General features: G+C 45.6%; 3 protein-coding genes across 3 annotated transcripts in view; 1 reads left to right on the forward strand and 2 right to left on the reverse strand.

Annotated features, from left to right (window-relative positions):
* On the reverse strand, window positions 1-7,840 carry CSUI_004356 (fkbp-type peptidyl-prolyl cis-trans protein). The gene is made up of 6 exons (XM_068064548.1): window positions 5,768-7,840; window positions 4,021-4,116; window positions 2,703-3,698; window positions 1,800-2,623; window positions 1,076-1,210; window positions 1-377 (listed from the first exon to the last, which is right to left on the reverse strand). The coding sequence occupies exons 1-6, from the start codon at window positions 6,561-6,563 to the stop codon at window positions 156-158; spliced, it is 3,069 nt and encodes a 1,022-aa protein (XP_067923466.1). The 5' UTR covers window positions 6,564-7,840; the 3' UTR covers window positions 1-155.
* A 1,724-nt stretch (window positions 7,841-9,564) lies between these two features.
* Window positions 9,565-16,852, reverse strand: CSUI_004357 (mediator complex subunit med18). Its single transcript, XM_068064549.1, has 7 exons — window positions 15,668-16,852; window positions 14,726-14,870; window positions 13,893-13,980; window positions 13,133-13,264; window positions 12,389-12,482; window positions 11,287-11,444; window positions 9,565-10,219 (listed from the first exon to the last, which is right to left on the reverse strand). Exons 1-7 carry the CDS (start codon window positions 15,923-15,925, stop codon window positions 10,132-10,134), a joined length of 963 nt encoding a protein of 320 aa, XP_067923467.1. The 5' UTR covers window positions 15,926-16,852; the 3' UTR covers window positions 9,565-10,131.
* The window catches only part of CSUI_004358 (mc family transporter), a 7,658-nt gene continuing 2,012 nt past the window's right edge, over window positions 16,624-22,269 (forward strand). The window contains exons 1-5 of the mRNA XM_068064550.1: window positions 16,624-17,504; window positions 18,579-18,926; window positions 19,773-19,976; window positions 20,603-20,662; window positions 21,202-21,440. Coding sequence (XP_067923468.1) covers window positions 18,599-18,926; window positions 19,773-19,976; window positions 20,603-20,662; window positions 21,202-21,440 — 831 coding nt within the window. The 5' untranslated portion in view covers window positions 16,624-17,504; window positions 18,579-18,598. The remainder of the gene's footprint in view (window positions 17,505-18,578; window positions 18,927-19,772; window positions 19,977-20,602; window positions 20,663-21,201; window positions 21,441-22,269) is intronic.

Raw genomic sequence — 22,269 nt, forward strand, 5'->3', positions numbered from 1 at the left:
CCCACATTCATCTCGGCCCATCATCAGCCATCTCGGCTCATAACTCCCTTGTTGGTAAACAACAGGCAGTCGAGTAGGAACAATACCAATAACTGGCATGCAGGGCTTTAAGAAGAACGAAGAAGGACCGTGTATTATCATTGTATGCAGAATGTTTACTTTGTGAAAATGCCTTTACAATAGCCTTTATGTTCTTCGTCTTCCCTATGGAGATGATGCTTCATAGCGGCAACCAATTTACAGAGATCACGGTTACTCGGTTGAAGCTGAAGAGCACGACGCGCAGTTTGGTGAGCATGGAAATAGTCTTCCAGACCTTCTAGAGCTTTCGAAAGGCGATACAGTGCCTTGATATTCTCGGCGTCGACGCTCAGAATCTGAAGATACAGGGGGGGGAGAACAAAACTCGCCTTCGTTTGATGTACACGAATACATAAAAACTCTACGAAACAAGTGAGAAATACAGGCATGGGCAGCGCCTGGTGCGAGGTTCACTGAAAAGTACTTTTGCTGACGGGTCCTAGCTAATCCTCTCTACGATGGCCAACAAACGGGGTGTACGCCCATCACAAAGAAGAGACGGGGCAGCACGTTTTCCACCGTACCGCAAACATGTGTCGGATACCCTCTCAGTGAACAGGGGCAACAGATCTCAACATATTCTGTATGCGGTCTGTACTCCGAATAGAGGGGTCTGCTGTCTCGATGCCTTGCCGTGTGCCAGGACGGTGTCATCTCTAAGAAGCAACGCATTCGAGTATGATATATGCATACACGTACACACATACATCTCCACTCATACAGAAACAGGCACTCGATTTCTTTTCGCTGCTGATACAGGAATCATTATGCCTTTATTCTGCGGCCTTTTCGCGGCGCCATTTATATATCTTTCTCTATACAGAGCAACCGTACACTGTCCCTGAATGGCTCTCCCTCTAGTTGAAAGGGCTGCACCCCTCCCCCCCCTTCCTGTACGTGAACTACTCACTGAGAGAGAGCCTGTCACCACAAACAAAGCACTGATCTCTCTCTTCTTTTTCCCCTATACCAGCCTCACCTGTTCACATATTACCTTAGCTTCGAAGTAGTTCCCAAGAACTAAATGGCATTGGGCTATGTTCAAGCGGGTGATGATAAGCTCAGGCCTAGCTTTCGCCACGTCGTCTTCTGAAGCGTCGCCTCCTAAATGCGTCAAAAACCGTTCGCTCTGAATCAGCACAGACGGAGACACCCGAAACGGTGGATCCGTCCCGACAGTGCATAGCAGTCCAGACACACCCGTCCTCTACCCGGATGCACACACTTGTACACAGAATGCAGGGACCACCTTCATACAATACACGATACTAGCATCCTGGATGGAAAAGAGAAGTGCGTGCACGTCAGAAGTAACAGGATATGTGGAGTGAGTTATCTCATTTTGAAGCCAAATGAAATTCTGCAGGTTTACACTTGTATCAATCACGTGTCTCCGGTCCCCTTTGAATGGCCGGGCCTGTGTTTGATTGGTGTCTCTTCGTACTGAATGTCTGAACGTAAGTTCCCTCGAACGCATCCCGACCTACCCTCCCGAAGCCGCCTCCCTTCTCCGCCCTACTGGTGTGACGGTGCGCCCTCAGATTCTACGAGCAAACGTTGCTGAGGTCCTGGCTCTCAGGGCTTCTACATGATCGCCGATAGCTGTTGTTGCTAAAGCAGCTTCTATATCGGTCTCGCTACATGCGCTTACCTAGTTGGCAAGAAGGAGGACGTACGCACACCAGCAACGACTCTGTTTTGACACGGTAAGACCTTACCTGGAGATATCTCTTCAAAGCTCTATCAGGTCGACCTTTCTTATACCATCCACTTCCATTGACTCTTAAGACCTTCGCCATGTCCATCTTCTCCTCTACGAACCGTAGCTGATGTGGTTCAGGCACATGCTCAGCCTTTCTCAGGACAACGCCACGAAGCGAAAGACAACAGGGCGGCGACTGTCCTAGCTGTCTCTCCTCTTTCTTTTCTTCCCTAAATGAAATCAGTCCTTCACACTTCATACCTTCATCAGCGGACGAAGAGTCGTGTCCTTCTTTATCTATCGTGGTCGATGTAGCGTCAGCTTTTGTCGGAAAGCTTATGGTGCCGTTAGAGGGACAAAGAGAACTAGGAAGACAACGCGGCATCGCCGTCTCCGTGTCTCCATTCTGTTGTAGATGAAGGGAAGCAGAAAAAGAAGAAGCAGTCCCCGAGAGTGAATGGGTTATCTTAGTACGAGAAGAAGCGTGGGCTTGATTTCTCTGAGAGAGTGTGTCTTCGTCTTTACCACAAAGAGAAGAAGTAGGAACAACAAAGGATCCTGACAACCAAGCATCTGCCATATCGCCTACCCGCATGTGGCGTGCAAGGACCTCAAGTCCTGGAAAAGGAGCCTCATCTTCATCTAAACGAAAGCGACACACAGTCACAGTCTTCTCCTTCTCTGTCCCGTGACTAGAAGAGTCTGACGGAGCTTCCTCTTCTTCTTCGCACAACTGAGGAGGGCTTGACGGCTGCTGGGCGTCAGGAGAACTGGGTGTCCCTGTTGAGCCCGTCTCAGAGAGAGGAAAAGGCGGGGGAGGTGACGAAGAGTCGCATGTGCCTGAGAAAGAAGATGATGTAGAAGCCAGTGAACCGCAGTGTTGCGACGATAATGAAAAAAGAGGAATCACCTGAAGTACATGAATTCGGGAGATGCCCAGGAAAAGAGACAGAAGAGTCGTGGTCTTGATGGTCTAGATGCGAAGAACAGCAACTCGGTGACGTAGGAATAGACGAGCAGCAACTGTTAGGTGATGAGACAGTACTCTCTTCTGGCATTCCTTCCTCTGTAATCTTGTTGTCCCGTCCTGTTGTGTTCTCTCTGTTCTCCCCTTTCTCCCCCCTTATAGATGCCATTGAAGCGACGTGAGAATGAGATGACTCCAAGATATAAGCGATCTCAACCTCAGTTAAGTCACGATTTTCCTCGTGGTCTGAGTAAGGTTGATAGTAATAATAAGACCGTGAATCTTCCGGTGACTTCTCATCCATCCATACAACATCCCTCTTCTTCAACCGACTGTAAGAGAATAGAAACACATGACCTCTATCTTCATCGTCACAACATCGTCGTCCCTCTTTGTCTGGCTTGTCTTTCTCTTCACTCTCGACACCCTCAGTTTGGTCATCCTTCTTCTTACTTTCTCTTTCTGAAGAGTCCACATCCCTGCCCTCTGCAGTGATAATCACGTCCGAGCTGACAGAACAACCAGGTCGATCTTTCCTTTCCTCTTCTATTTCCGTCTTCAATGCTGATTCCTTAGATGAAGAGTTCTTTTCACCTGCCTTCACCGGGGCGTCTGTCGAGAAGACAGAAGGAGTTTGCTGACTCACGGCTTTCATCACCGAATCATCCCCATTCACAGATGGGATAGAAGATGTCGATGATGCTGCTGCAGACGGTCTCGAGGAGGTCGCGCATTCTTGCCCGTTCTTCCCCCCCTCCTTTCTTTTCGGAGGAAAAAGAGTGGAAGAAAAGAAGTCGAAATCTCCTGTGATCTCCTCAAAGACAGTCCAGTAATGCAGAGTTAGATCGACCAAAAGGAAGTCATCCTCCGCAGCGAGTTGCCGAACACTTTTCCCCTGTAATGTACGGAATCCTCTGCTTGGGTGTACGTACAGCCGGACAACGTCTCCTGCGGCATCGGGACAACAGGGTAGAAAGAGAGAGGAATAGAAAAGAATAAAACAAGAAGAGGCCAAAAAGCACCAGCCGTCATCGTGGCAATCAGATTAAGATGCCTCCGTTCTTGAGCTGTCTTGAGGGGTGTCTGGGCTCTACAAAAGTCATCCAATCGCTTTCTCAGCCTACTAGCATGCGTGGTCAAGTTGATTTGGATATCCATATATTTTTAAAAAACCTGTGCTCATACCGCTGTGAAACGAAAAAACGTTGCTACCTCTCTCTAGTGAAGTGTAAAGACACCTTCCTCTCTCTGCACGTTTCCTCCCCCCTACCTGGTCGCATTTCCGTAAGAGCTAGACTGACGCATTCAGGAACAGCGTCAGTATTCCCGACGCGAAGAAGAAATCTGGAGAGTTCTAATTCGGGTCCTACGAAGCAAAAAGGGATATCCCTGCCAGCGTGTGTATACTACTGCAACTCACACATAGATGCACCATGAAGTTATGCACCAGAGGCGCAAAATGAAGTTGAGAAGGAAGACATACATCCAACACGAAACGGGAGAACTGTCCTGTCGTGTTTCACGAGGAGTGGTAGGCGTTCCTATCCTGACATCGCAGATATCACAGAGAGGAAGCAAATAGTCTAGCACCGGAGCACAGGTGGTATATCGAGATAGGCACATGTGGACTCATGCAGATGTACACAGGTACATAGAGACATAGACTTAGATATACCCATGGGTGAATCATGGAGGACAGTGCAGACTGAAGTTGAGACAATAGATATTTCAGGACCTTCGCTTTCATCTCTACACGCTCCCTCTCGAGATCATTGTCTTTCTTAAGAAGCAGCCGTTTTCTTCCTATCTAAAGAAAAGGGCAGCTTCGTTTACTAGATAACAAGATGGACACGCGGGAAAGTATAGTTCTTCAACTAGAAACATATACGGCGAACGGGCATCGAGAAGATCTGCCGGGTGCGTAGGATGAGTCCTTGGCGAGCCGTACAGAAAAGATATGGAGAGAAATCGACAGTAATTACAAGGGCCTCTCTTCCCGTCTAGAAGGCGACTTCATCGTCCCCCTGTCTGCTTGCTCACTAGGCTCTGGGTGCCGCAGCCTGAAGGAGAACCGCTTCACTCCTACAATCTCCTCCACTTGAAAGGAAGGCAGCCTATCTCATCTATGCGATCTCTTAGTCTAAGCCTTCAAAGTTCTCTTCTATGTTAAGAAGATAAGGTAGATCACACGACATTCACTCTACCCCTTTCATTTCATGACTGTGGATCGCAAGCTCGTCACTCTAGAAGCACTAGAAGAGAAATACAACGGCTAACAACTGCCGCAACCAACTTCCGCTGCCTTCGCAGCTAGCACGAATCTTTTTGTATCCCTAGAATCCCGTGAAAAGACGACTCCCTCGAAACCCTCCTCGTCTCGATGTCATCACACTAACGCTTGCACGTCTACGCCCAAACACTCTTTTTACTCATGTCTCCAACTAGGATAATTTCTACCTATGATGGATCACCCTCCGCACAGAACACCCCCCCCCCTGTGTAAGAACAGTTGGTCTCGTGTTATCTATCGACTGAACGGAAGTCTCGTGTTTCAAGAAGACGCCTTTGTTGGTGTTCTTTCTCTTCTTGCTCACTCTTTGCTGAGACAGTCCCTCCCCTTTGTTTCACGCCGATATCACACTTTCGGAGATATCCATCTTCTTCCCGCACTCCCAAGAAAATTCATATGCACGAGAGGACCTTCTTGGACCGAGCGAGAACTCTATCACTGTCTCTCCATCTTTTTCTGTCTCCCATACACAGAATCATAGAATTCTGTATTGAGATGTAGATCTAGTAAAATCATTACTAAGGCTCCAGTTAAGATAGGAAGAGTTATAATTAACATAAGAGCCGTGAAACCATCTCCCTTTACGAGTGCATCTCCCTCTACATATCTCTCTTCAGCCGTGTCCTCCGCAGTTTGCTTCTTATGACAGGAAGAGAGAAATACACATAGGCGCACGCACAATATAAACAAGATTCAAGAGACACCTTTAATGAAAATAGTGGCTTACTCTCACTCTGACGAAGTGTAGGTACAGTTATGTTGAAAGAGAAAGACGGATCCTCTTGAAAAGCTGACGCCACAACCGAGATACAAGCAAGACATCCAGGCCAGGGACATATGTTATCAGGCTGTCTCGTACAATGCTGAAACAGTGCTCGCTCCTCTTCTTGTCCATGTTCCTTTTCGTCGCTGTTTCTAAGAATCTCTTCTTCTCCAGCGTTATCTGCGATGTTTTCTTGAAGGCCCTCAGTCTTAACCTCCCCCCTCCCAGCATTTTCCGTATCAAGCGGCTGTGCCTCTCCACGTGCGTTTGTCTGATCCAACTTCTTCTTCGCCCCAGGAACTCCAAGAGGTGCTTCTGCTTTCTTGAGATGACCAGAAGGACGGTGACCTTCTACTCCTTTGTTTCTTAGCTCTTCTTGCTTAGTAACGTCAGCATCTGTTACTCCTGTAGAATTTCCTCCCTCTTGTTTCTGAAAACGGGGGAGTCCCGCTCTTTGAGGCCGAATGCGCAAAAAGAGAACAGAGCCATCTCCGCAGATATCTTCAACAGGAGACGTCCCGTCTCCCTTCGGCGGTCTACCGCTGTTGCAAGCTAAGGGAAAGGAGGCTTTACTTTCTTCGATCTTTGAAGACAAGGGACCTGCCTCATCTACAAGTCTATCAATGACAGAAGAGGGAAAACAAGGTGGGAATATAGGCGGACTACATGAGAGATATGAAGAGGAAGACCCAGAGAGACCAGTGGAAGATGATGCCAAGAAGAAGAACGGCATCTGTTGATTCTCTACAGGCTTCGCCATTGTTGCAGCAGACAGAGCTCACACACAGAAAGAAAACTCTGTGTCTTCGTGCTCGAAGACACTGTAAGTTGATCGTTATCCTTGACGGATGTTTTCGCGGAAGTCACAGACACAAGATAAACACGAATGAAAGTCCGTCCCTGTGCGTTCGCATTCAAAACACAAGCCTACCTGGGGGACGCAAGAAGCTCAGCAGAAAACTGCACGCCAGAGACGCAATTGCTGAAGCACAATAAAGGGAGATTCCCTCTGAGCTTTCACTTCTCTGTCCGTGCGATGTAGCCAGAACCGTCCTGCTGCTTGGCAGTTCTCCGTACATATAAGTGGCAAGAACGTTTATGGCAGGCAAATTAGTCCGAAGAGAAATTTATTGAAATGCAGGAGCATATGACAAATCGCCCAAGTTAGAGACTTCTACGGTCCGCCCTGTGTACGCAGCCGTTCAGCTGCGCGGGTCTTTGCGAGACGTAGCCAAACCTTCTCTTGGGGCCCAAAGGAAGGCAGGAAAATTGTATAAATACATAGCGGCCAATCGTATTGCAAAGGCAAAGCTCATCTGAGAAAAAGTCTTGATGCCAAGTGTGGATGGAGAAAATGAAAGCCTCGTACAGCGAGACTGGAGGGGAAAGGAAGAGGTGAATGACAAGTTTGAAAAGGAGGCAAGAATACTCCCGCACGAATCGAAAAGACAAGAGAATTGAAGACCAGTCAAACTGACCAGGACATCCCTCTGTAAAAAGAAAATCTGCACTTGGAAGTCAGCATTCCTGTCTTTGAAAAGAGCCTCGACGAAAGCAGTTGAACCCGAAGCTCATAGTACTGCGCAGGTGTATGTACAGCGTAGCACACTGCCTGCCTGCACACGCTCTCTGGAACAGCAGCACGGCGTGCCCCTTCTTCAACTGGTAGTCTAAATAGACTAACTGTCGGGTTTTCCTCTGAATCAGAAAGGAAAAGCCGGTCGAGACACCGACTAGATTCATCTCCGAAGTGAGCGCGTTTCAACCTGCTTCGTATTCCCTCCGATCACCCTGCCTCGCACACATGTTCTTTCCTCATCTACGGGGCCCCCATCTCCTCCACAGGAAGTTGTTTTTGATCCCGTGAAGTTTCTGCGGGCAAAGCGCTATAAAAGCCCTTGAAAGGCCACAGTTCAAGTATCTTCTCCAGTAAAGACAGAAACGCGACTTTCCAGTGAAGCAATCAAAGGGACCGGCCGCTGTCTGTCTCTCCCTCTATCCCCTCGCCCACTGTCAGCCCCGTAGCATCTCGCTCCATCGCCGGTCCCGTCCCCGCCCACCGATCTGTCGGTGAAAAGACGAAATCTGCAATGGCGGCGGCCCTTGAATACATAAATGGACTTGTAACCGCGCTACGCGGTTCACTAGAGAAAGACCGGGACTTTTGTAGGGCCAGATCTTTCCTCAAACGATAGCGGAGTGTAACGCCCGTGTCTACTTTGCGAATACCCGTGACGTTCCGCAGATGACGTGCTCGAATGTCTCGAGACATGACAAGTTAGGACGCCTGCATCTAGAAGACGCGAGGCTTGACAGGAAAAGTACATCTGTCACTCACTGAGGAGAGCCAACGTGAAAATTGCCATAGGCTACAACGGCGGCGAGAGTGCTCATGAGTGTACGTTCTTCGGCTTTTCCAAGGAGGTTTCACTTTCATTCTCAAACTTCGAGGGCACCCCTCCCCACGACTACGGTAATCACCCCTGTTTCTTTCCGAGTGAGAGGTGATTAGCGACGACGTAGCGAGAGGTGCCCCTTCGCAGCAACACTGTGCGGAACGGGAATCCATTCTCTCCAATGTGAGAGTTCCTCACGTTGCAGAGAGTTTACTATGACATGGCTTTTGTTTGCTTTGATTAAAAAGCAAAGAAGGGGACGCAAGCCCTCCTATTGCGACTAATTTACCGAGACGGAGTCGCTGTCTATTAGTATTTCCCGTGTCTGCTTTACTGAGAAGAGATAGGAAGAGACACCTATACATTCTACGTACATCTATATACATATCTCTCTGCAGATATATGTGTGTATATGCCTCCAAGTATCTGTAAGCGTATATACAGTAGGTCGTGTTTAATGGCTAAATGATCGCACGCGGTGTGTGTCTTCTTCCTTGTCTACTACAACTCAACTGTCACACTACCGTTCTCATAGAGTGAGTTCTTCAATTAAGAAATCCAGTCAATCCGGTCACTTGCCGAGCCTTTAATAATTCTATAGCACATGTCCCCCCCATCGTAAGCCAGTGAGGGGTGCCCCTGCCCGCAGGCTTCTCGTTGATGTACTACAATTACTGCGATCTTCCCCGTGTCTTTAAGAATTCCTCTATCTCCTAGTTCCTTCCTAAGTTAGAGAGAAGAGATGGGAAGAGGATTGGCTTTCACTACTCACCGACCATCTCACTCCAGCTTCACAGACGACCCCCAGCTGTTACACCTGCTCAATAAAGAGGAAGAGGTGAATAGGTATGGACGAGAAGAAGCCACAAATCCCTCCTCGAAGGTCGGTCTGTTGACACACCTGTGTGCCAACCTCCACTAGAATAGAAACTATGCACGCATTCTCGAAGTAATGATTCTTCTATCATCATTTCTTCTGATGCAGGCTAAGAAGTTGTGTCAGTTTTTGTCCCTTTCTCATTGGGAGCGCCCGTCCATACACCAGGGAAGAAGTTCCTCCGCCCCGGTCATAGCCGCACTCTTGTTCATATGCCTCTCTACTAAATGCCCGGGGGGAGCGGGTTGCCCCTCTAGAGACTTCTCTTAGCCTTCCGCTTTTCTCTCCTAACAAAGGCTAACAGATGTCTCTGTTGTTCTTTATTATCCAGTGCCATCCCGTAGGAGGAAAAGAAACGAAATCTTGAATTTACATAAGAAGTTTTTAGGTCGTAGCTGTTTTGAATACGAACCTGCGTCGTTTCATTCGACCAGATTCGGTGCTCCTCGTAAAAAGGATACACCTGCGCACATTCGATCGTGCTCACCTTTGCCGCCCGATCACTGCACGCGGTGAGAGACATATAAGGGAGAGGACAACCATTTCGTGAGAAACAAAGGATATTCTGAAAAGTCGAAAGAGGGTCTCCTTCGAGGAGGGAAAGGACAACCTTGCGATGGACTGTATAGACACTGAAATCTCCAACCATTGTGAAGATAGAAAAGACAAACTCTACAAAACAGATAATTGTGTATAAGAAGAGGAAGCCTATCAATCAGTTCACTCCTTCCCTGATCTCTCCCTCTGTCTCAAAGTAAATGCACTTGTTATCCTCGGAACTCGATAGATGATCTTGTCGGTAGGGACATATATATGTACAGAGGGTGCAGGACGGTGTAGAGACACCCTAGTGAAGAAGAACGACTTCGCATGTGTCTTTTCTTGGTTCTCTTGGAAGGGTACCCCGATCTGATATGCCTAGCCACACCCCCCTCCCTTTGGAGGCCTTGAGACAGTTTGAAGATAGAGAGCATGGATTTGATCTTGGTTCTATCTATAAGACGAACACTAGGTTTGACACGCATGAAGGTCGTCCTTCTATAGAGAGAGCGACTTTAGAAGTGCATCATCGCCCTTTCATTATGAAGTTCTCTCTCAGCTTCCATCAATGCCCTGTCTTCGACTTTACGTAGATTCACCAATCTGAAAGACAAAACAACATTCCCTTCGGAAACTCATAGGTAGATCTCAACATTCTTGTATCCAGATAAATGAAAGATAGACAGATAGCCTAAGGGTACATAGATTGAAGATAGATAGATCAATACATAGGTAGAAAGGTAGATTTGAGACAGGTAGAGAGATTAGACATAGTCAGGAAAAGAGCCTGACGATAGATGAATGGATAGACTCACGATCGGTAGATCAAAGATAGGTAGATGATTAGATTGAAGATAGATGGGTAGATAGGTAGGTAGGTTTACCATGCATAGTTAGATCGATCTGAGACTCGTGGGTACATGGACTAAAGATAGATAGACGGTCTGAGATACACAGATACATGGATTAAACATAGATAGATAGATAGGTCATTAAAGTGAGATACATGAAGAGATAGATAGAAAGGACATGTCAGAGAGCGCCTTAGATTCTCTCTTTTGTCTCGTAAATCTTCCTTAGAGAAGTGTGATTAATGAATGGTCTTTTTAAGTCTTCACTCTCTTCTTCTACCAGTTCTATCTGGAATACACGTTCTCTTGAAAGTGAAAGATTTCAATGAACTCAGTGCGACTTGAGAAGGAGACCTTTACTCCCTTCATAACTTCTCTTATAGAGAACAAGAGAAACCTTTACCTGCTGCGATCGACCACATCTCGAAGAGCCTGGTCCTAGCGCACATGAATCGTGAATTGAGTAGTGCCCTTAATCTCTCACTTATAGCATGGAGCAGGATTGCACCCGTAGGAAGAGCTCCAAGAAGATATACAATGTCACTCTTATCGATTGCTCGGATGAGAAAGAAAAGAAAAAACAAGGAAGAACTGTCCTGGATGAGAAAAACGCGTTGTTCCTCTCCATACGTATCTACCTCGATCTGTTTCACATTCATCTCTCTACATGGATGCATCGAAATACATACACTTCTCTCTCTATACATCGAGATATATATAGATATGCATATAAGAGTGGAGAGTGAAAACGATAGGTAACAGATGTTGAAAGATACAGAGATTTCACTTGAAGAAAGCATGGTGATACAAGCTTCTTACGGTTTGAAATTCGTTGCGTAGGATGCAAGAAACTGATCAGTTGCGGCTGCTGCGATCGCGTCATCCTTACACCGGGCCTTTGCTTCGACTAACCAACTTTCCATAGTTCTCCCGTTCAAACGATTTCTTATCATGACGGGCTCTCTATGTTCACGATCCTAGCAGAAGAATCAAGAGAAGAGACGACAAGCCATCAAGAGAGGAAGCGAGAAAACAGGCCTTCACATATACACAGATGTACTGATAGATAGAGGCGTTCACTTAGTATCATTTCGTCTCGTGTCCCAGCAAAGGAGTGGCCTAGGTACTTCACTCAACAGAGCGAAAGGAGACACGAATGTAGACCTGAGCGATGATCCCTTTCATTGAAGCTATCGTAGGAGATGTCAAACCACACTTTGCGCTTTCATGGAGATCTTGTACATGTCTACGGACTACGGCTAAACAATGCAAGTACTGGAGTGACGGGAAATTTTACACATGCCTACATATCAACTCCATACATCTATGTGTTCTAGTTACCGGCAACTGACATACATCCTTGTGTGGTGGTGGTGGTGATGCACGCATCTTTGGCTTATTCTATAAAATAGGCTTCGGTTATTCACCTACTAGAGCTTCATATTCCAAGCATATACATATCCATTCGAACTTGTACATACATACACATTCATACGTCTTCATGCCTAGATATTCATACATAGGTATTCATATATACATACATATATCTACCCACCCGCTTAAAGACTCGCACAGAAGAAGTGACGTTGCATTCTTTTTCAGAATGCCCCTGAATTCCTTGAATGCACTCTTTCTTCACTTCAACTTTTTCATCCCTTCTCTATCTCATGTGAAACAAACACTTCGTTTCTCAAGTTTTACCTCCTGTTGTAAGAAGCAAACACGTCAGAAGAATACATCACACATAGAAGGAGAAGCTGCCCTCTCACCCAGGAGACATATATGGACTGCATGCAGTTCGCTAAGAGAATATCAATGTCGTATACATGAGCGCAGGACGTGTTTGTTACTTCGCCGAGGTCTACGTTATCAGTGTAGAAATGTACGGAGAAGTCACTTGAGTAGAGCTGTCATTTCTTACTAAGAAATGCTTTTGAATAATGAAAGTCGCGCTTTGATTAGACGCGAATCGACTGAAGTACATCTTCCCTTTCACATACACCTCGCTAACTTGTCTGGGAATAGAAAAAACGACAAAGGACATAAGAGATTTGAAGAAGCGGACAGCACGTGAATTGGCCTTGAGACAAACCAAAGAGATCTCTATAATTGAAGGAAACCAAAGGCAGGCAGGAACGTAGTGACTTGACGTTAAGATGAAGGGAGGGAGATACCCGAGTTATACAGGCACACAGGATAATAGTCATAGGTGGAACTATCTCACGTACACTGCAGAGTCAACATAGATAGATAGATAGATAGATAGATAGATAGATAGATAGATAGATTAAGGATAGATAGATAGATAGATAGATTAAGGATAGATAGATAGATAGATTGGGGGAGGTGTGGTTGACAGAGACAAGATATAAGTATATGGATACATAACAGAAGAACTAGATGAGGGACGTAGAAATGCCTCCTTAGCGCAAGACGAGAGTGTCCATACATGAACTTCCTCATAAAGAAAAAATGTATCCATATATATATATATATACCTGTGTATACATCTCACAGTGAAGCTATATTCCTATATATGAAGGCAAGATATCGCATAAACGAACGTTATCTATGAGCTGTAGATGCATGAGTTCAAGAGATGAGAAAAGAAAAGCAAAGAATAAAAACAAAGAAAAGAAAATAAGAGAGAGAGAAGAACACGTACCGAAAGCCTATAGTTTGTAGAATATGAAGGATTCCCGGAGAGGCAACCATCTCAGCTATACGTGTGACATTACACTGTCTTTTACTCGCAGCCTTCTTTAGCATATTCCCCTCGTCTTTCAGCCGGACAGCGCTGTAGCGAACAATGAAAGGAGAAATTAGGGTCACGAAAGAAAGAAAGAAAGGTTAAGAAAGAAAGAAAAAAAGAAAAAGAAAGACAGGAAGACCTAGATCTACAGAACCTCTATCGATCCGTCTATGGACTGAAGTTTGATAAGCGAAGGCTTCTCACGGTTTGTCACATAGATCAAGAGAAAGAAGAGGAACAGGAAGATGAAGGCGAAGAAAAACTGAAGTGCTAAAGCAAAAACGGAAGAAGACTCTTCTATAGTCCCTACATAGAAAGACGCGGAGAAGGGAAAAAGATCTTTCTAAAGAGAAAGATGAAGAAGACGCGGAAACAAGAATAGTCTGAATAGGAAGGTGAAGAAGAAGAAGAAGAAGAACGTGAAGAAAGATGCCCTGGGGGCGACAACGAGACAAGTGTTTCTGTCCTTCTCCCTTGATCTTCTCGAGCGGTTTCGAAAGAAAAAAATGTGAATTGCATATTTCTTGACATATATGAAAGATACAGATATCTCTCTACATAGATTTCTACGCTGGCACAGACAGAAGTCTTCAGCCTCCTACAAGGTGACACCCTTAGTGAGGTTCTTGTACTTACAGACGTTGTGAAGAAACCGACGTTTTCTTCTTCTTACCATGTATCTTTCATGAAAGACGGTGAAGTGTACATACGGACAGAGATCTCCTTAGATGCACTCGAGGCCGACCGCATATCTAAAGATTCTATTGAAAAAGAAAAGAGAAGGAAGAAAGACAGAGCGGAAGTCTTGGTATGTTGAGGTAGTAGGTCTCTGGGTAATGCGATGAGAGAAAAGAGAACTTTCTTCTACTTTCTCTTAGCTGGAGTCGACAAAGAGATGAAACCCGTGGAAAAATCTACCTCTAAGACTTATAGAGGGAACAAGAAGAATCCCTATGAAGATATCTGCACACGTGTAGAAGAACACATATGTATATGTATGGATGGATGTACAGAGAGACACTTGATGAAAGTCGGGAGTAGGTACGATGAGAGAGACTTGGATCTTTCCGCTGTTGCTTTAGGGGCTAAGCAAAGAAAGTCCATCGAGGAGAAGGAGTGAAAAGACAACAAACAAGACGAAAAGAGAACTGATGCTTTGGGGGGAACGGCTCATTCACTTGGTTTATTCATAACGGCACGACACCGCTTGTACGGTGTATATACACCTGACAGAGATTGACATGACATGGGTCTAGCGTCCTTCAGAAACAGACGTCACTGTACACAAGCTCGTTCTTATCTATGTACGTCTGTAGACATCTACATCTTTATATAGAAGACTGCAAAAAGAGAGACAGACGAGAAAAAAAAACAGAGACGCAAAGAGAGCAAGAGAGAGACACACACACACACACTCACACGCCTAGAGAGAGAAAGATAAAGACACAGAGAGGAACAGACTGATATGTTTGGATTTCCTTTTTCTCTAGTGAAAATACACCTTACTAGTGGTACTGGAGGCATCTTTGAAGAACTTCATATCTATCCACTCATACTCTTCGCATGCATCAGAAAAACACACAGCCGTCTCATGGAGCATCCGAAGCTTCTTCTCGTCTTCCTCTCTGTCTTCACTCGACAAAAGCAAACCCTAGGAAGAAAAAAGGGGAAAAGAAGAAAGAAATGAAAGGTAAAAGAAAGATTCTCGTTCACCTTAGTCTGTCTGTCCTTGGCCAAAGTCTTCCATAATACATAATGAATACAGTTTGAGACCTAGCACTACCGATCATAACCGCAATCTCATACGAAGCCCGCGGGGTCTACATACATCTCTCTCCCTCCCTCGTCTTTACTAGACACTGAACCCAGCTCGGCTAACTAGTGCATGACCCGACTTTCTTTATGACTACAAATACATGCTACAGGAGCCACTTCATCTCTCTCTCTTTTTTTCTCTCGGTGCAGATACACTTCAGAGGTATCTATCTATTCTAAGGGATGCACGAAGGGGCACATGTACAGAAGAGCAACTATGCGATAGCACGTGGGCATCTGTCCTGAGATGAGGCTATTGGCCTTCTCCCCTGAGTGCATTATAACAAAGCGATAGCAAGGAGAAAACTCATACAGGAATTGGGCATGTGCTCAAGTAGTACCTTTACATGCAAGACATCTGGCAAAGGCTCTTACTCTCCCATCTGGGGGTCGTCATGACTATCCAAAGATTTCTTCGCTGGTTACCCAGGTATTCGCTCTATCTAGACACTTTCTCTCTCTCCTTGTACATGTCTGTGTAGAGACAGAAAGAGAAAGAGAGAAAGTGTGTGTGTGTGTGCTTGTAGGGTGTATATATGAACGTGTAAAAGGCGTGTGAAAGACGACGAAAGGAATGAAGGCTTCTCAAGGTAGAACACACTTCTGCGAGAAAAGAAGAAAGAAGAATTTTACTTGGAGAGAGAATTCATTGTAAACACCTGAGGAAGAATGACGTCCGCTTTCTTCTTCTCCTCCTCCTGGTCCACCCCGTGTCCCTTTCTCCGATGGCTTGTGTGACTGTAAAAACAAAGCACAAGCTTCAGCAGCCAAATCTTCTTCTTCTCCCTCTTCCCAGTCTGCAAACAACGAGGTCATACGCGGCGGATGAGACCGTAGAGAAGAAGAAGGAGAGTTACAAGAAGAAAGGAACGAAGAAGAGGAAGAAGACATTGTGGTATATACAGTAGTAGAAGCAATACTAATGTCTACCGCTATCCCCGTAAGGTCATGTAGAGGTGTCGAGCTGCTCCGCCCGTCATACTTGAGGTGAAGACGATGAAGCAAAAGAAGAAGAAGAAGAGGAAAAGGAAAAAGAAGAAGACGAAGGCGGAGATTGCGTCTACAGGGGCAGATGCGTCCCCTTTTAGTTGTGTGGAGAAAACAGAAGAGGTCTGCAGAAGCGAGCTGGAACAGTTCTCGACAGGAGAAAAGAATTTCATTCAAAGATGAAGAAGAACAGTTGATGAGGAGAGGAAGAAGAACTCGTAGCAGCACTCGTTCTCTCTTTCATTAAGGCACGCATGCAAACACACAGAGAGCGAGAGGTGAAGATGCAATCGCTTCTAGTAGAAAGAGAGAAGTGACGACTGCGCTTTCCTGGTTTTGCTAACGCCAGAGTTCAAAAAATGAGAAAAGAAACAAGCCGAAGAATGAGGAGGCAGTGTGTATACTCTTTGTCGAAGGAAGTAAGCGATTGAAACCGGGCCTTGTTGAGGATCGATGCATGCGGCGGCTATGATGTGTACGTACACCCGGGGCGATCGATTCGGCCACGGTAGGTGGCAGTGAGGGAAAGTAGCACACTCAATATGAAGAGGAAGAAAGTCGGAAAGATGAAGCGTAAGTGCATGCATTCAGCTTAGAGATACATAGGTGAGACGGGGGACATGGGTATCGTCTCCACATGTGAAGCACTCGTGACAAGAAAGTGGTGGTGTATATACATGAGAGGAGTTTCTCTTGTCGTCCCGTTCCTCCATGGATGAGAAGAAAAGGATCCGAAGAAAGACAGAAGTATACGGCTTCTTTTCACATCAATAGAACACACGAATCTGTATCGTTCTTCTTCTTAGTGGCAAGACAAGCTATTCATCCACCTTCCTTTCTTTTCATCTTCTTGCTGCGATACAAAAACAACAAGGTCACTCCATCAAAAGAAATAGGACTGCATGCACATAATAGCACCAAGTGTCTCCTCCTTTCCCTTTCTCCTCTTCGTTGCCATTGAAGTCACCCAAGCAAACCGACTGAATGAAGAACCCTTCCTATCGCACTCCTGTGACCTCCTAGGGGTTACTCCTACTTCTTTCTCTTTCTGTCTTGTTCTTTTCTTTCTGTATTTCTCCTTTGCCTCTTTTCTGTCGAGTACCTTCAAAGCCCCTAAACGCCTTACTATAAGGAAGAAGCCGAGCGTTTTTTCTCTCTACTTCTTCATATTGCGATCCACGCGATCTGTTTGCATACAGTGTCTCTGATTCGCTCTCTTTGCAGCCGTTCTGAAGAAGAAGATTTCTTCTCTTTGGAGAGATTTCGTCTTCTCTTTCGTGCAAGAGCTCCTCCGAGTCTTACAAAGACTAATCTGACGTACCTTGGTCTTCTCAACACTTCGTTCACCCCGCGGCGGGAGAAGCTGTCATCAAAGGACTGCTTAACTCAAACTGAGGACTCATCTCTCCTTACAGGGAAGGGAGTCTATGCACCTGGTGCTAGCTCTGAGAGAAACGGCCGTCATTTTCTTTTTTTTTCGATAGTGAGCTAAGAAGAGGAAGTCTGGGGGGGCTTCTCCACGACGTCGAGTTTCCAAACTGCCACTGAAACGGAGGACAAGCGTTCTCACAGGTGCTTAGTAGAAAAAGAAGGTGTGCATACACCCACGATGAGTTGTTTTGAGTCAGAATGGAAGAAAGACAAAAAGTAATGGATGTAAATCGCTCCGACTAAAATGTTCAAGACCATTGCAATACATGAATACACCTCTTTTTGTTTCTGAAACGAAGAGGGACTTTTTTCTATATAGGTCACAGAGAATAGCATCATGCGTAGAGAGAGATAACTGTAGGCGGGTAGCAGTATGGTGTAGTGTAGGTACACCCTAGTACCTCATATGGGGGTTTTTCTTAGCTCCACAGTCAGCCCGTCATAGACACACACACACGCACATTCTTTTGGAAATGGGGGTTCATCTGAAGTTCTCTTTGATCTTCTGAGATCTCGTCTTTTCTCTTTTCGAGGTCTCTTTGTCGTGCTGGGAGAAAAGATCAAGTTTCAGAAAAGAAATGAAAAGCTGAAGGGCCAAAGCCGGATCTAGCATCCAGATCAAGGTGTATGTACACTCAAAGGGAGGTTCACTATCTCATCTCATCTCACAGCATACACTTAAGCTTGTTTGTCATATACAGATCAATCATACGTCAACGTTATAGGCAGCATATCTGTGTATATGTACAGGGCATATTTTTCTTTTGCTGAAGATGTTCTGAGACGTCTGGAAGCACATGTATGTTGCTTGGTCTCATTTTCCTTCATACGTGCTGACCTGTCTGATTGAATTTTGTGTTTTCTTCCACACAAATTTGTATTAAGGAGATGAAAACATGCATGTGTTTGTCGGAGACCATTCACACAGAAATCCTGATCACCTGTCTGTCCTCTTTTCTTCTTTTCACTCTCACATACACTCTAGTTTTCTTTGTCTCATCAACCTGTCGTCGTTTCTTCTGTCTCTTGTTCCTTTCGCCTGCGATTCATTACATTTAGTCTTCTCTGCGTGCCACTTTCACGAGCTTCCTCTTTCTCTTCTTGTTTCTTTCCGTTCTTTGTTCAGAGTCATTTCTACTGTTAACAATGGCTTCATCTTCTTCGTCTTCTCCCTCTTCTCCAGCTAGCCTGGCAGGTGGAGGGTCAGTTGTCTTGCCGGATGTGGGGAGCTCCGTCGTGGCATCTCCTGAGAAGGTTATGAAGGCTGCGGCCGCTCAGACAGAACAGGCAGGCAAGAAGACGCTTGTAGAAGTTCTGACGTATGCTCGGGACCAGGCTTTCAAAGGAGGCATTGCGGGAGCTTCAGCTCAAGTCGTTAATGTCTTTGCGTTCATGTGGTTACGGACTACAATGAACTATCAGTATCGATATGGAGGGACCACGTTTGGATCGGTAAAGAAGCTCTATGGTGAAGGTAAGAGGAAAGAAAATCAAGAAGAATGAACGAGAGAGAGAAGGAGCGAGAAAGAGATTTCAAGGATAGAGAGTGATGGAACGAGGGCAGCAAGGGAAGGATTGTGTAGCGGGAGAGCTTCATGGTGCATGAGGAGTTAGGGTTCCAAGGGGAACGGATCGGGGCTTGATTTTGGGAGACGTTGAGGTGTATGTACACTCGATATGGATCTTAGAGGGATGTCGGGAAGAATACACTTGTGAAGGTGATTTCATGAGATGACCGTGAGACATTCTAACGTGTGGATGTGATCATAAGGGTATGTCTCCATTATACATATCTACACTTAGGTAGACACATCCACTCTATGTAGTTCATGTGTCTACGAAAAGCCTACATCCCCGTATATATCCTCTGATGATAACCTTTGAGAAACACAACTGAAGGTACGCGTAGATGTATCCTTTCCTTATATATGGATACATATGGCTGTTGGTTGAAGAGATCTGTGTATATATATGTCCGTATAAAGTGCATGGAGATTGTGAGTTTTGTTCTACCCCGGGTCTCTCATTCTTCTTGTAGTCCTCCTGGTTTCTTTTGCCTCTCTCCTCACCCATGCCTCACGGCATCCGCGCACTACGGACAGTCGTAGTCTCCAGCGACGCGGATATCTTATCCAATGAAGAAAACATATACATCAATAGACAGGACGAGCACACCTTTTCTATGATGTGGATGATATCAGCGTTCTCCCTGTTACAGTGGGCTCCGTATATGATGTATGTATTCATTTGTATGTTTCTGTATCTATGTGCGACGGGTAGATCTGTTTGGGCTGAGTTCTCTGATTCTTCTTCTTTCCAGGTGGTATCGTCCGTTTATATCGAGGTCTCCTACCTGCCCTTATGCAATCTCCCCTTAGTCGGTTCGGAGACACTGCGGCGAACGTGGGTGTCTTAGCACTACTGGATGACAATCCTCGTACGCGTGAACTTCCCGTAGGCATTAAAACAGCCTTGGCTTCATGTGGGGCTGCTGGCTGGCGATTCTTCCTTATGCCTATTGACGGTAAGAAGGAAGAACGAATCTATCAAAGGCTCTTCTCTTGTCCGCCTTTCTTCGGTGTTCTTTGGAGAGGAAAACATCCCTCTGCATGCATGCACTAGGAGCATCCTCTTTCTTGTGGGTTGTTTCGCTCTTTGTTTTCTAATGATGACGGCCCTTATACAGGAAGACGGTCTTGGTGATATCTCCTCGTAGAATTCTTATTTCCTGTCATGCATCTCTATACGACTTCTTAGATCACGTAGAAGTGTCTACAGAGTAACACAGGTGGGTATGGCTGAATGTGGTGCGGAGGGACGTTGAATCTTCTTCGTTCTCAGGTGTATGTACGGTGTCCAATAAGAGAGAAGACATTCTCGGATCTAAAACACAGAAAGGCTAGGTACATTGAAGGTAGATCAATAGATAAAGACGACGGAAGGACGTAGAAAGTAGCCGTTGTACTGTAAGTATGAATACCAGTAGAGTCGCTACACCTCTCAGTCCTTCTTCATTCCAAGCATGGGCATTCCTCGCTCTCTTCCCAATCGCCTTCCAGGCTTTCGCAGTCGTCTCCTCTTTCGCTGCCGTTCCTCGTGACTTGATGTTCGTCGTTTCTTTTCTTTGCCTTTTCATCTCTTGCTTTTCAGCCTGGAAGACGACTAAGCAAGTTGAAGGGGGGAGCGGCTTGAAGGTTCTCGTCAACAAGGGTAAGAAGTTTATGTGAGGGGAGAAGGAGGGAAACACGTTCTCTTGATAATATAGGTAGTTGCCTGATTGATAGATAGATAGATTAAACATAGATTAAAGATAGATAGACCTCTGTGTAGGAGGGAGGTATGTATCGTGGCAGAACAACACGTGGCTTCATCATGTGTGTGTGAAGTTCGTGACCTGTTGAGACTGAAGGAGGCGGGGGGGTTAGCTTCCATCTTCTATATTGTCAAGAGGAGGCAGGGTTCTTCCACAGGAGGTAGATATAGAAAGGAATCGAAGCTGGCCTGAATGTAGTGACGGCGAAGACAAGACGTCTCCCGTGACGTGTGTTCACTAGAGAGAACTGCTATGGGTATCTGTGTGTGTATGGAGTGACGGGTGTGATGACAGATTCGCATATTGTGTATCCTACTGTATCTCTCCTTTCTCTCTCTTTCTTTTTCTATCTGTCTCTCTTTCTTTCTCAATCGGTGTCTCTTTCTTTGTCTCTCCCCCTTCTCGTTCTTTCTCTCTTTGTCTCTCTCTTGTTCAGTTCGACAGCATGGCATAACAAAGCTTTATCATGGGTCCGTAGCAGCTATGGGAGCGACATGGGTGGGACACTACCCTTGGTTTTTCACACACAACTATCTTTCTGAGAATGTCCCTGCCTTCGATTTTGCCTATGGACGTCATGTGCGATATGCGGCTATTGGTTTCGCTAGTAGCGTTGTCAGCGATACCTGCTCGAACAGTATAAGAGTTTTGAAGACGACGAAGCAAACATCCGTGGTAAGTCAGAAGTTTGAGAGACCTTCGTTGGGGGGAGAAGAGTTTCATAGAGAGAGCGAAGACGTCTCGGCTTGCATTGGGTGATGGGTAGGGCTTGGTTCGAAGATCTGTCAGAGTGTGGAAGAAGGAGAGATGATAGAGAGAGATAAGGATACATGAAAGAAGAAAAGGCCCACGGAAGACTACACAACAAGAGAGGAGAAGAAAGAAGTGAATCCACTTGTTCGTATACGAGGTGTATGTTTGTATTGTTATGTATATCTCTATATGACTTATGATGTTGACGGCTCTCGTATCTCTGCATATGGGTGAAGGTAGAGCTGTTTGGTGGTGTGTCCGTATTCAAGTGGAGATAGGTACATGGGTATGGCTCTTCTCGGCAGCCATATTACTCGCGGTATACAGACGCCGTGCTTGAAAATACAACTAGCTATCACACGTCCAACACTCCTACATACGTGTGTATGCGTGCACGTATACACATGTGTACGTGTATATAGAGGTCTATAAGGTACAGCTGTATACATGTAAGGGGATGTTTGTGTGTATGGCATGGTCATGATTACATCTTTGGGCATACTCTGAGTCTTATCACGAGATGAAGAAGCGGCTGAAGTAGCCTCCTCCTAGCTCAGGGAACTTCCATAGTCTCTTCAAGCCAGACCGACCCTCTCTCTCCGTTACAGCACCCGATGAGAGATATATCTCTCTCAATCCTTACCAACTCTTTGCTGTGGCGCCTCACATTCCTTCTTTTTACTTATCATCGTTTCATTCCTCACATTCTCATCACCACTATTCCCTGAATGTGTAGATAGATAGATAGATT

This window comes from Cystoisospora suis (genome assembly GCF_002600585.1).
Source record: "Cystoisospora suis strain Wien I chromosome Unknown contig_2019, whole genome shotgun sequence".
Lineage (NCBI taxonomy): Eukaryota > Apicomplexa > Conoidasida > Eucoccidiorida > Sarcocystidae > Cystoisospora > Cystoisospora suis.

Coding starts and splice junctions, on each gene's coding strand:
- CSUI_004356 (XM_068064548.1), bottom strand. CDS start 6,563: ATGGCGAAGCCTGTAGAGAATCAACAGATGCCGTTCTTCTTCTTGGCA. Junction 2,624..2,702: donor TGGGCATCTCCCGAATTCAT/GTACTTCAGGTG, acceptor CTTCTTTCTCAG/GCACATGCGACTCTTCGTCA. Junction 1,211..1,799: donor CTTTGAAGAGATATCTCCAG/GTAAGGTCTTAC, acceptor GTGCTGATTCAG/AGCGAACGGTTTTTGACGCA.
- CSUI_004357 (XM_068064549.1), bottom strand. CDS start 15,925: ATGTCTTCTTCCTCTTCTTCGTTCCTTTCTTCTTGTAACTCTCCTTCT. Junction 11,445..12,388: donor TTATTCAAAAGCATTTCTTA/GTAAGAAATGAC, acceptor TTCTTCTGCTAG/GATCGTGAACATAGAGAGCC. Junction 10,220..11,286: donor TACGCAACGAATTTCAAACC/GTAAGAAGCTTG, acceptor TTTGTCTTTCAG/ATTGGTGAATCTACGTAAAG.